At 35.5% G+C, this 14,836-nt stretch overlaps 1 protein-coding gene across 2 annotated transcripts in view; it reads left to right on the top strand.

The window, feature by feature from the left end:
• The window catches only part of LOC145256211 (N-alpha-acetyltransferase 40-like), a 43,762-nt gene extending 37,816 nt beyond the window's left edge, over window positions 1–5,946 (top strand). For both annotated transcript variants that reach the window (XM_080114827.1, XM_080114826.1), the window contains exon 9: window positions 5,552–5,946. In XM_080114827.1, coding sequence (XP_079970953.1) covers window positions 5,552–5,696 — 145 coding nt within the window. In that variant the 3' untranslated portion in view covers window positions 5,697–5,946. The remainder of the gene's footprint in view (window positions 1–5,551) is intronic.
• The last annotated feature ends 8,890 nt before the right edge of the window (window positions 5,947–14,836 follow it).

The following is a 14,836-nucleotide window of genomic DNA, read 5'->3' as shown; positions in this document are numbered from 1 at the left end:
GATAACATTTATTTGTTATATATTTGTTTTTGGCAACTTTTTCGAATCTATGTGTACAGTAATACAAACCCATTAAAAATATTGTTTTTGATTTTGAAAAAATATTGTGGTTCATTTGTATTTAAAAATATTGTGGTTCATTTTGATTAAAAAAAAATCATTTTGATTAAAAAAATTGTTTAATTTTAATATTTGTTTATTGTCTTAACTCATATCAAATGTTTTGCTTGTGTTCTGCTTCAAATATTCATATTCTTACATGCATAATTTTCATTTAATTTTATTAAATAAACTTCAATTTTACTACAAATCAAATCGTGTTCCTTCACTTTTTAAAATGTAATTTGTAAGTAATTAAAGAACGCATTCTAATCTTTAAAATCTATAATACAACGAAATATTCAATTGCTTATAATACTTAAACAAACAACTTGTGTTTTTTTTATTATTTTTTTATTATTAATATTAGATGAGTTTCAGTATAAATCATCGTGTTCTTTATTTCAATCCAATTTGGAAGTTTTGTAAATGTATATGATGTTTATAATGACCTATGATTGCGTATTTATATACATTATTTTCCCTATCCTTCTGTTCATCGTACATTTTTTACTCCCAAACTTAAACATGGTGGGTGCATAGAATTCATTTACCGATACAAAAGAAATGATAAGTAAATAAATCCATAAATAAATATTATAAATGGTTTATTTTAATACTTGCCAGGATGCGGAGGAAAATGAATGAAGGGGGAGGGGAATGAAATAAAAACATTTTGGAAACAGATTAAGTTTGAAAGAATTGCTTTGCACAGAAAGAAATTAATGAAAAAAGAATAAAATTAAATTTCTTTTCCTTCTTGATTTCTTTTAGTTTTTTATGAAAAAGGAAGTCAAAATTAAGACTATAAAAAACAATTTTTATTAAGAGCGAACCTCAGTCGTCAGGTCTGTAAAAAAAACGTGGAATAATCAAGAAATGTTTTCTAATACATTTTTTTTTTTTTTACTTATGTGTTCATTTGTCTCTTTGAAGTTCGTTTGTTTAATATATCGGTTTGCAATATCACTTTGTCATTCTGTCAGACTCAAATTTTAAATCTACATATCTATAAAAGTGAAAGTGTGTGTGTGTGTGTGTGTCTGTGTACATTTCCCTACGAAATAACTCTGTCAATTTTTAGTCTACAGACTCGAAATTATACAGGGTACTGAGATTTGGAAAAATCTATGTGATCGGTTTTTAGCCAGAAATTTGGCGATTAAGGGGTCAAAGTTCAACGATTTGAGCTTTGAGAACTCTACCAAACTTCTCCGACAATTTTGGGTCTACACCCTTGAAATTTTAGATATAGGTTCCGTGGACATGGATCTAACTTAATAACTTGATTTGAGGCCAAAAAAATAAATTTTCAGGGGTCATAATAGGGGTCAAAGTTTAAAAAATTACCCCTTTTTTTTGCTCAGCATACACCTCCAAACACCCGGGCAACGCCGGGCACCCATGCTAGTACTCTATAAAAACAAGTTTATATTCAGAGAGAGAAATGCACTGGCTGGGGAAGAAATAGAGAGGGCAAAATGGGAGTGGGGTCTGATAGAAAAGATATAGAAATTTTCATAGAAATGTTACACTTTTGCCACGAGCAATTCTAGTACAATACAAGGTGGAACGATAAGTGTTGCCCTAAAGTAAAAAAACATTGCAGCTCTATTTTAAAACTTTTATTAAAAAAAAATCAATTCAGGTAACTTGATTATGTAGCAGAGCTGACATCTATTCAATGTAGCCGTCTTCAGCCTCAATCACTGCCTTGATACGAGTCCAGAACTGGGAGCATACCTTTTCCATAAGCGCCTGCGGGAGCTTGGCAGATAGCGGTGATCAGGCTGGCTTTGGTATTGTAGAAGGTCATGTTGGTGATGTTCTCTATATATGACCGAACGAAGTAGTTCAGGTCCCAGAGGCCACCTGATTACACCAAGGGATCATCACGCTCTTCAGCACATCAAGTACACTCTGGTGTTGACTTTCAAGCCAACGTCGAAGATGTAAGGTGGCATTATGTGGCCTTCACTTGGAGCCGCACCAAAGACTGTAAACATGGCTGGAAACTTTATTTTCATCACCTTGGGCACATCCCTATTACTCGTAGCAATCCAGTGATGCATTTTGGTAGTGCTGGCAATGGTCCTGTTGTCATAACTTAAATAGTAGAGCATGAGTTGTACAGCGGCGCATCTCCAATCTCACTTGTTGAACATTGTGTTGCTTTCAGACGTGATAGAAGGCTCTTGGGATTTGTGCACAACTGACCAACTAGTAGAGGGCCTGCAACAAAAAAAGAAAACCGGTTTTCATCAAATGGATATGATACCATGTCATCTTTTTTAGGCCGACAATTTTATCCCTCTACTCTGTATATGAAAAATTCTCTTGCTGATTATTCCCTTTTTTAAATGTGATTATTTAAATATTAACAGTTGTGCGAGTTGGACTAAATAATTTTAAAAATAATTTGTTGCGAGATTGTTTCCAATAATACACCATAACAATGACAATTGGCTAGTCAATAGCAAAGCTTGAATTGATTTGTCAGCTTAAATGTTGTTTTGGTCTGACATTGAAAATCCAACAAGATAACTTTGTATACTGGCAGCAGTATGCTTCCTTTGCTTATTTTTCAGAGAATATATATATGACGAGCAGACATGACACTGCCCCTTTCCCAAAAGGAGAAGGCAATACCTGAGAGGATTGTAGCATGACAACTGAACAGATACTTCACCATATAATTGAGTATATAGCAGCTGTATCAGGTGCATCATCTTGTATGGTGGTGAGTGTTGGGCCCTCACTCAGCCCGTGCTCGTCCAAGTGCAGAGTAATAACATATCCAGGATTAGCTGGATCTGCAATGTAAAATCTGACCAAATGCAACTCGTCAGGTCAGAAGATTTGCTGAAAGTACTACTACATTTACGCAGCATAGATTCTATCGCAAGGACGAATCTATAAGCTGGATGTCTTGAATCGCAGGAAGGTTGTTTTTTTTTTTTTTTTTTTTTTTTTTTTTTTACAAAGGCATCACCACATTATCAAGGCCCAGAGGCCACTCAAGGATAAGGGTTAAAGAGTGTACAGTAGAAATTGGTCAATATAGTAATCATTAGTAATGAAAATTTGGTAAATTTAATAACTTATATGGAACGGCTCATCAAGAACTTATTTACTTTAGACTTGAACACAACCATATTGTAGTCAGCCGGAAAGCAGGAAAACGGAAGACAATTCCACAGGCGTGCAGTTCTAAGAAAGAAGCTTTGTTCATGGAATCTACGTTTAGGTTTAGGCACAGATAAAGAGTTGACTGACCAAGAAAATTTTGGAAGCAAGCGATTAGACTATAATAGTGTAATTTGGAGATAATTGATCCACTTAACCATGAAAATTGGGAAAGTGGATATTTATCTCCCTCCCATGATAGGATGATGTGACACAAGAGTCTGAAAGTGAGATTGAAGACCCAGTACCCAAGTGGAGGACCATTATGGCTTGCAAAAAATGATTGAGCAACCTTATCAGCATTCCCAAGGTGGTTAGCAGTAAACTAAACCCTGGCAAAATTATTGGTGATTAGCAGTAAGATAAACCCTGGCAAAACCTGGGAAGATGGACCTCCTAGAACTGCACAGGACCATACAGCTTGGTCAACAGGGAACCAGCCCTTTCAACAATGACAGAGACTCTACTAACTTTGGTGTTGTGGATAAAACATTCTGGCTGTTTTTTTTCTAATTGAGATTGAACTTACAAGATAATCAGTAAACTGAATAGGGGAGGTGACGTTAAGTGAATAGAAGTTTGAAAGGTAGTACATTTGTCTTAAAATAGTATTGTTCAACTGAATTGAGTATAAAAAGATAGAATAGTTCATTGAAAGAAGAAAAAATATATAGGTTCAACTTCAGATATTAAATATCCATAATTTATACAGTATAATCATGTTAACACGCCAGTTCACGTTGGATCACTGAAGTTCAGCAACATTAAGCCTTAACAATACTAAAATGAGTGACCATTTGAGAATTCCAGGTGCTTGCGACTTATCCTGGCATTGTTGCCAGTCATCCTGGATTTCTTGTCACTAGACTCAAGCAGTGCGATTTTAGCAGACGTTTGGTTGAAGATTATGCAACCCTTGCCTCAAGATTATCTGCGCAGCTATTTTTACAGGAAGTATCCATTATCTTTTGAGACTGAATGGAAGCGATAATAGTTGATGAAATTGGTCTAATAGTGGTGGTGGTGGGGGGGGTCACCTTTTTATAATTGTATAGTGAGGTTGCAGTGCATGATAATGGCTAGCTCACTGTTAGGTGTAGTTTCTCTGCTTTGATGGATTATTGCTTCTAAACGAGACAGTTCATGCTAAGAAATCTAACTACTAAGTCTTTGAAAAAATTGTTTCCAGATATGAAACCACAAAGGTAGTAATTTTTTATGTCCATAGATAAGTAGTTAATGATTTTCAAGTAATCTTGGTAGGTGTCCTACATTAAATAGCAGTAAATACGTTTGAAGGAGAGCAGACATGAGTAAAGTTAGACACAAAGTTTGCTTTTAATATGGGAGAAAATCCAGTTCTCAAAAAAAAAAGGAGTACTCTGAAATGAAATCGGCCTCTGTCAAGAATGAGTTCTTTCATTGACTGAGGGCAGAAAATATGTAGTCTAGTGATAGAACAGATGTTACACTTTGTTCCTAGCCAAGGGGGGTTATTTGTTTCTCTGGGTACAGAAAGGAATTTAACCATTTTTGAGTACAGCTAGAAGTTGTTGTTGTCTAGTAGAGAACCCAAATATAATTGTAGCTTTGCAGAAATGAACATGTGTTGTGGTTTTATTTGAAGGGAGGATTTCCCCCCCCCCCTTCCTACAGCAGTGATAGATCTCATGATGGACACTATGAACAATGCCAAAATCAAGCATTGAATTAAGATGCCAAATTGATCAGTCTTTACAGTGAATGTGCATATGTTGACAATAAAACTGTATTTTCAGCTTTAGACGGATAAATCTCCATCAGTAAAAAATGTGATAAGAAAATTGTCTGAAACTTCCATATGCTTCTAATAGTGCTTTTTTGTTTTTAAAATTTTTTATTTTAAATTCATGCAACAATTGTTCAGTTATCTCCCTTTGAGATAACGATTTCTGTTCTTTATGCTAAGTTCTTAGAATGATCTCCCTTACTTGTTGTTGTGGATCATTGACTGGAAAACAAAGATGAAGATTTTGATCAACAACTGTGTGTCTGTGATTCCTTTAGCATTTTATTTTTATTTCAAATTAAAAAAAGAAATATTTTATAATTTGTTTATTATGTAATAGTCACTTTATTTTATTTTTCTTTTTTAAGCTAGAAAATTACTTTTTAATCTAATTTTTTTTTTTGTCATTTGTTTTTTTGTTTTTTTTTTAATTAAATAAAATGTATTTTTTAATTTTTTTACCACTTATTTATAAAATATTTCTTTTCAATCTTGAAGGTATTCTGTAGACGAGACGTCTCCAGAGGATCCGTTGTTTGATGAAGGCTATTCTTATATGATTCTCAGTAAGATAATGCCGGAGAAAAAGAAAGTGCCGTCAAGTAACAACAATAAAGAAGAAATGAACAATTCCAAAATCTAAAAAATCCACCATTTCTTCAAGACACAAACAAGTGTAAATAAGTGTCATTGTCTCTTTTTATTTGATTTTATCTTTTTTTTTAAATTTTTATGAAAAAGAGGGGGGGGTAGTCTCACTGGAAAAACTGAAGAAAAAAAATTATTTTTTTAAACCAAATTAGATTCTACTATTTTGGATTTTTTTTTTATGAGAAACACAAAATTAAGACATGAATAAATGAAATGAATAAAATTTCATGATTTAATGCAAATTTTATTTTTATCTTTTAATTTGTTTTGCATTTTTCTTTTATTAAAAGAATGGTTCTTTTGTATAAAAATAATTTCATGGTTACGAAATGTGATGAAAAAAAAATCGTGGTGGTGGGGGAGGGGTAAATTAATGATATTAACCAGAAGAAGAAAAGCCAGAAACTTGTTCAATCGAGATGTTTTAGAATCTTAAGATGAGGATCAATAATTTAGATCATTCAAATTTCTGACTAATTTTGCTCTGTTCATGTTTCTGCCCCACCTCCAGGTTATTATGCCTTTGATCCTCATCCACACCTTCCGAACACGCTCGTTTGCCCATGAAGCAGGAACTGCAAACAAGTGTCGCTTGTTAATGCCTTACCTTAAATATCTATCCTCTATGGGCTATGCCTTTACTTCCCATCATCTGGCAAAGTCTTTGCCTCTCAAGCTGCGGACACTGCAAGAAAGGATGTCCAAGTGAACGCCAAACACATTCCTTTGCCCATGAAACAGATACTGTAAATGAGCAAAACTCATTCGCCTTAAATATCTAACCTCCATTAGTTGTGCATTGTGGTTTTCACACTAACCTGTTTCAATCACTCCCTTCATCTTTACAAAGAAGAAATAACTGCAATTTGTGTTAAATAACATGTAAATAATGAACAAACAAGGAAAAATTTAGCCTCTTTGTACCCATGAAAAATAAGAACTAAAGTATGGTCCAAAACAAAGATGAAAAAAAAAAAATGTTTTAAAACACGGTTGCATTAGAAAAAAGAAAAATTTCTGGCAAAACAAAAATAAATAAAACCAACCATTCGCAATACACGTTGCATTAAATAGATTATAAAAATTATTTTTATATCCAAAATACCCCCCTCCCCCCCTCCCCCCCCCCCCGTCATAAAAAGAAAGATGAAGGACAATATAAAAGAAAAGACTTAAATACAGATTTTTTTCATCAAAAGGACAAAAAAAAAACTGCAAATTATACATTGTTGGTGTTCAGTGATGTTTAACATTCGCCAACATTATCAAGTTTTCGGTGAAACTCTGAATTGATTACTTAATATTGAATTTTTTTTAATTTTTTTTTTTTTTTATTCCTATTCCTAATAAGTACCCAGAGTTCAATTAGTTTCATTTTATTGTGTTTTAAATCTCTAATATAAATTTACACTTATGTCATATAATGGGCCTAATGTAGACAGACTGAAGGTTGTGGTTAGTGCAATAGAATGAGGAATTGGAGCTCATTATTTTTTAGATAAGTTACACAGACAGGTTGTTTATCAAAAGTGTCATGACAACATTAGAGAAACGGGTTGAACAGACAAAGCAATCATTGACATAGCCTGATGTGGATTGCTAGGTTACAGAACAACTTGTGAAATGTGATTTTGGGGGAAGATTCATACGAGTTAGCAGATAGTCTAATTCAAGGTCAGTGAGAGCAGATCAGAAAAGGTCTCTTTGATTCCCTGAAAAGATGGATCAGCAGAGTTCTCGGGAAGACGATGAGATAGAAATAAATCTTCTCAGGTACATGCTATTATAAAAAACCTAGACACCTCTAAAGCATGTGGACCAGATCTCATCCCGGCTGTGCTATTAAAAAAATGCTCTGCCGAGGTTGCTCCAGTTCTGTCCAAACTTTACAATAAATGCCTTAACGAATCTTGTTTTCCCGACTGCTGGAAAACCGCCTCTGTGGTACCAGTCTTCAAGAATTCTGGTGAAAGAACTGACCCACTAAATTATCGCCTCATTAGCCTCCTCCCGCTTTTCGCCAAAATATTTGAGTCCTTAGTTAATAAAGCCCTAGTCCAGCACCTAACAGCTGCTAAACTTCTGACTGACAAACAATATGGATTCAGGCAAGCCCGTTCAACAGCAGATATCTTAACTGTAGTTTCTGAACGTATATACCGTTCATTGGATAAAACAGGGGAGGGTAGAGCGGTGGCCCTTGATATATCTAAGGCTTTTGACAGGGTATGGCACGATGGTCTTCTAAGGAAAATTAGATCATATGGAATCACTGGAAGAATTCATAACGTAATTAAATCCTTCTTAAGTAATAGAAAAATCAAAGTTGTCCTCGACGGACGTACATCCAAACAATATGACATAAATGCGGGAGTGCCTCAGGGGTCTATCCTTGGACCTCTATTGTTCCTGATATTCATAAACGACCTCCCTGATAATATTGTTTCGGAGATGGGTATATTTGCCGATGACATCACTCTTTATAACAGATATGAGGGGAAAACAAATGAACACATATCCAAGAAAATGGCAGAAACACTAGAGGATGACCTCCAATCCGTAGTGGAATGGGGACAAAAATGGTTGGTCTCATTCAATGCTGCTAAGACTAAGCTTGTTTCCTTCAATAACTACAAGAAACCTTCTCTACCACCAATAGCAATGGCCAAGAACACATTGCCTGAAAGTACTTCTTTTAAACTCCTCGGCCTAACGTTTACAGGGAATATGAACTGGAATAGATACATTGAGAGCATTGCCAAGGCTGCTGCAAGGAAGGTTGGCTCCCTCTACCGTGCTAGAAAACTACTTACGCCTGCCAGTATCCTATACCTCTATAAGGCAACCATTCGCCCATGTATGGAGTACTGTTGTCACATCTGGGCTGGTGCATCTGCTGCTTGTCTCTCGCTCCTGGACAGGGTTCAAAAAAGAGTCGCAAACCTGATAGGTCCTGAACTGTCATCTAGGCTTCAACCTCTGTCCCATCGACGAGATGTTGCATTCCTCTGCCTGTTCTACAAATACTTTAATGGTGAATGCTCTGACGAACTGCAAACACTTGTACCTCCCCGACGTAACTACCCCCGACAAACCCGACAAGTTACTAAGTCTCATCCCTTTACAGTGGAGATCCCTAGGTGCAAGAAAGCCTTTTACTTCAATAGTTTCTTCCCCAGAACTGCGGGTCTTTGGAACTTCCTTCCGGGATTCTGCTTTCCCAACTGCAATGATATGCAGAAGTTCAAGTGTAATGTTAACAAACATGTTTCTACTCTTCTCCCTTCATAATGACCCCGCTAATTAATTCCCTAATAGTAGCCCCCTGCTTCAAAGTGGCACTGTGCCTTGTTTGGGGTGAAAATTGAAAAAAAAAAAAAAAAAAATGTCGGCTTAAACCATAGAAAGATAAAGACCCGACCCTCCTAAGGACAGGAAGCGGTGATGTGACTTTGATTGTGGAAAATGATTGAATGAATGCCCCCCCCCTCCATGGTTGATGTACCATAATTGTGAACACTGACGCAATGCATTTATAAGGAAGTTGTTTTAAAAAAAAAATGTTTGTTGAAATAATACTAATATGCACTAAATTTATGTAAAGGAGAACTTTCTAATTAATCACAAGAATTATGGGACCTGATAATGGAGAGGGAGTTTTGTTAATCTCAATTTTCTAAAGATGTTGGGAAAGGGGGAAATACTCATGTTATAATAATCAGGTGTTGTGCCAGCATTCGCCTCAGTGGTTGGTCAGGAGTGGCAGATGGGTCATCTACCTTGGGTAAGCTACAAAACAAGGATAACTTTACAATAATCAAAATGAATAGCTGGCAAAGAGTTGATAGTAGAATGACGTTATAAACAAGCAGGAAATATGGCAGGCTGAATTCAACACCAGTCACTGAGGTTAATCACTTATTTGTTTGAAGAATGAGTTTTTGAAATGTACTATGTTCATAATATTACTTATCCAATGTGATGAAATCGGAAGTAAACAGAAGGACAACACGTGAGAGGGGGGGTGCAAGGAGACAGAGATTGATGATTAATTAATTGTCGAAGAACACTTCCCTGGGGTTAAAATTTTGATAACGATTATACAAAGAGGAATTGTGATTAACACAAACTTAGAAAACGCATCAATAATTATGAACAGCTCCTAGTGGAGGAAGAACATTCTGCTACTCCTGTGTATCAGCAGACCGTTGTTCGCCTGACGTTGTTAATTGTCTTATACCATGTCTACTCTTAAAGCTCCTAAGCCAGCCTTCACTGAATTTCATATCTTCTGCTATATTCAACTCTTCCTTAAGAGATTTTGCTTTAGCAATTAACATGGGCCCAGATATTGCTACACCTTCATTCCGTTTTGCTACAAACCATTCATGCAATATTCGATCGAATTCAACTTGCTTTGGTCTGCGAAGAGTCCTTCTTTTGACATGTCTTTTATTTGGAGAGAAAGGAGCAGCCTTCAATATTTACTCCTTTTTCTTTTTAATGTAAAACAGTGTACTTCTCCCAATCTCATAATCTCTCCATATAACGCTATTTTCAACTTCAGCATCTAATTTTTCTATAATTTGACGTTTTTCGAGTAAAATCAGTGTCACTTGTTTTCTTTTAGAGTTGCAAGCCATTGTAATGCGTTGTTTTACACTATTTTAAATATAGCCATCTGAAAAAAAAAAAAAAAATTAGTGTAAATTAATTATCAATAGCTAATCTACATTAATTATACAGTACCAATATTAACATTTTTGTGCAATATCTGACTAAACCATGTAAACAGTTTTACTGGAACTCCACATCAAATATGCTAATACAATTTCAATGATGTGACAGTTCAGAGGAAGTCCAACTTTAGAGGAAGTTCAAATTAAAGGAGTTTTTACTGTATTAAAATATTTTGAAAAAAATATTCATCCGACGCAACAACTGATAAAAAATATTTGAAAATTTTCAAATGAAACTTACAAAATGTTTTCAAAAGTGTGACCAATCTTTCTCTATTTAAAATTTGCACCAACCATGTAACATCCATGGATTCAGACTTTAAAATAACCATTGGTGACATTGAATGTGTAAGTTTTCTCCCTCTTGGAAGAGCCAACCGCTCAAGGTTAATGTTACCAACAAAATGGAGAAACACAGTCTTCTTTGAAAAAGTTGTCTTAACAAGGGTCTCCAAAAAAAAAAAAATGATTATCATCATTTAATAGATTATATACTGTTATGTACTGCTCCCACAGACTGTTGCCAACAGTCGCAGTGGATTATTGTTGCATGTCAGTAATGCGGTACTGATTTGAACCCTACTTACTTGTGTTGGGTAGGTGCAGAAAGGTCCAGGGGTTCCCACCCCCACACATATACCCTACCATGGGGATTTGAGAGAGAGAGTAGACAGTCAATTGGAGTTGAAGTTTGGTAGACAGTTGGACTTGAGTTAGTTTTGAGACCAGGAGGGTTAGAAGAAGATGCATCGACAGAAACGCAAGAAAGCAATCAGCAATGCAAAGGGTTCATTCGTAGACAAAATAAAGATCCTTGCTAGAAAATCAGTGTTGTGTTTTCGTCTTGAATGCTCTTTACAGACCATCGACCAGTGACATTCCAAAAGACACAAGATAAAGGGTATGGTGAACTCTTAACGCATATATATCCGCATATACACACGCACGGTTAAGAACTATTAAGGGAGATACACAACCTAAGGGTCCTTAAAGGAGCTTGATCGCTTGTATACGCACCAGACTATATAAGCTGTATATATAATGAAATTAGCCCGGGTGTTTGAGGTGTGGTAGTAGGCAGGCAGGCTCAAACCCGTACCACGAACGAGAAAAAGAGTGTAAAAAAAAAAAAAAAAAAAAAAAAAAAAAAAAAAAAAAAAAAAGTCTTTGCCATTGCATCCATTGTCAAACCGGGAGTGGTGAAGGTTTAAATTAAGGCTAGCCAATTGAAAAGGGGATGACTTTCAAAAATATTGGAGGGGGGGGGGGTGAGACAACATATTACAAGTTAAATGTGATTCCCAACCACGACATCACAAATGTGATCGTCTAGTCTCGGACCCCACAAATGTATTCATTCATTCAATGGATACCGAAACCATGCATACATTGTAAATTTTAGGTTGTAGGTGCATAGAATGCACAGGCCACTTTGTCTATGTGGCAACACACAACAAAAAAATGTATTGTAAATAATGAGCCATTGACTTCTTTATATAATAGACTAGCCTGGGTGTCCAGCGTGGTAGTAGGCAGACAGGCTTGAACCCATACCGCGACGGCGGAAAAAAAGAATAGAAAAAAAAAAAAGTGACATCTTTGCCGTTGCATCCATCGCCAAACCAGGAGCGGCGAAGGTTTAAATTAAGGCTAGTCAATCAATGAAAAAATAAGGAATTTAATGTTTTTAGTCAACTTTTTGATATTTGTCATCCAAAGAGTCGAGCTTCAAAACGAGACCAATATCGTGAAAATCTGTTGCCTCTGTCAAAAGTTTTAGGCAGATGTATAAACAAACATTTAAACAGGTGAGATTTATATTATAGACTTAGCAGGGGTGCCCGGGTGTTTGTCGGTGTAAAAGAAAAAAAAAAGTTTTGGTAGGCAGGCTCGAACACGAAGCCTTGATGCGAAGGTGTAAAAGAAAACGTGACATTTTACGGGTACGCTAAGAAGGCAGAGAAGTGAAAATGGTTGAAATTAAACGGTTAAAAAAGCAGGTGTTTAAACGAATGTCAACCTCTGTTTTCTAGATCAAACATCATGCCGTAGAGAAATGAAATCACAGCGCAAATTTTGTAATATAAAAGTCACTCAAATAAAAGATAGGGACGAATTTGTTTCATAAATCAGAGACATAATCTATGGAGTATATAAAAAGTTGTAAGACGTGGTAACTCTGCAATGCCCCCCCCCCCCGAAAAAAAAGCCTTTGGCGGATATACAAAAAAAGAATGCATGTGCACGCACACACACAAACACACATTTTCACTTTTATATAATAGACTAGCATGAGTGCCCAGGTGTTTGTTGGTGTGTGTAGGGAGAAGGAAAAAAAATTTTTGTAGGTAGATAGGTTCGAACCCAAAGCCTTGAGGCAAAGTCAGAAAAGAAAAGATGACATGTTACCGCTATGCTAAGAGAGTAAAGGAATTGAGAATGGTTAAAATTAAACAATTAAAAAAAGGCAGGTGTTTAAACATGACGCCATAGAGAAATGAAATCACGCAGTTAATTCTGGCTTCAAGCCAGCTGCCCTATTTGTTTGTTTCCCCATAAAAAGGGGAGTGTTCAATAGGAGCAACTGGACTCCTAAAAATAATTTCAAAAACTACCTGGTGAATCAAATGCAAGAGAGATTTGAACAATTGCACTAAAGGGACAGTCAGAATCTTAAAAAGAACTCTCGGTTGGAATATCTAAGTTATCGGTTGAATATTTGGCATTGGGTAGGATGCTCCATACTCAGCTTGAACAAACAGATAAGAGAAAACAGCTGCCTTTTAATTTTATTTTTTATTGTGGAAAATTATCCTCATCTTTTTTTAAAAAATTTTTATTAGTTGGTTTCACGTTTCGGCCAACTATTCCTCTGGCCTTCGTCAGTTGGTAACCGTGACAGATTGGAACTCTGAATCTCCTGACTGCATTCACTGCAATTACTGCCTTCAGTAGTTGTTGTCATCTCACCACGTTTTGGCCAAGTAAGCCTCTGGCCGGCTTTGGGTAGTATTGAAACCACTATCTTCAGACAATTTTCACCTGGAACCGTAGTGTTTCAACGTTTCTATCAACTGCGCCATGGGCGATGAAGGGCGATCAAGGTTGAATTTTTTGGTCTTATAAATTCGTTTATTATCTGATCTTCCATGATATAATATAGGATAATTGTTCACAATAAAAAAATAAAATTAATAAATAATACTCATCTCAATGAATTCCAATTAAAATAATATATACTATTCGGCTTATTTGGCCAAAACATGGTGAGACGACAACTACTGAAGGCAGTAATTGCAGTGAATGCAGTCAGGAGATTCGAAGTTCCTATCCATCGCGGTTACACCTGACGAAGGCCAGAGGAATAGTTGGCCGAAACGTCGTGAAAACAACTAATAAAAAAAATATTTTAAAAAAGATGAGGATAATTGTACACAATAAAAAATAAAATTAATAAATAATACTCATCTGAATGAATTCCAATTAAAATAATGCAACTGCCTTTTATCGAATAGATTAGCTAAAAACTACACCCACTGCTTCTAAGTATCAATCAATTAATTATCAATTAATTAAGATGTAACCTTACAAAGTAACAGCTTCCATTTTACATTTTGATAATTTGATGAAAAACAACTAAAAGATGATTGTCATCGTGTTATTTGATATATTCCAATGTTGAGGAAATTTACTGTGCATGGACATAGTCACATTCATTCAGTATTTGTTTTTAAAAATAAAAACCAATGTTATTAGTAAACGGTTTCTTGCCACCATTTTCGGTATTATTAAGGTCAACTCCTGATTAAATAATCTCTTCTTAAATTGTTTAAATCTCACTTAAACAGCATTAGTAATAACGATTTTCCATTTACTGATAAAAGCTGAATCTACTTTTTAAAAACAAAAATACCGCATTAATTTCCATGAATTTTAGTGTACTGTATTTTTTTTTTGCCCTAACGGGTAAGTACACCATAAAGTTTTTTTGTGCTATTTTCTTTTTAACAGCAATATTCTACATAATGGATTTGGTTGGTTGGTTGTTTTACGGCATATGAACCCTTTTCAGGTTATTTAATGCTGAATCCAGTGATTTTAAAGAACAATTTTTTAATAGAATATATATTTTTTTTCAAGTTGTTTCTATTTAACCCATAGTTGGGACCCTAACAGGTACTACCACTCCGGGTCAGAGTGGACCTGGGAGCAATAGCAATTAAAGGGTGGCTCCACACTCCCCAAAGCCCACAAGCTGAGGCCTCACCATCGGATATAGTTTAAGGTCATATCCAGGACCTCTACATAATGGAGAAGCACCAGAAAATTCTATACGCATGAATGTTCCTATATGCCTACGTACATCTTTCCATCTTCTTTATTTGAAAAAAAA

This window comes from Euprymna scolopes, chromosome 32 (assembly GCF_053919585.1).
Source record: "Euprymna scolopes isolate OS-2025 chromosome 32, ASM5391958v1, whole genome shotgun sequence".
Classification (NCBI taxonomy): domain Eukaryota; kingdom Metazoa; phylum Mollusca; class Cephalopoda; order Sepiida; family Sepiolidae; genus Euprymna; species Euprymna scolopes.
The sequence above is the reverse complement of the archived record's forward strand: the minus strand, read 5'-3'. Positions and strand labels throughout refer to the sequence as shown.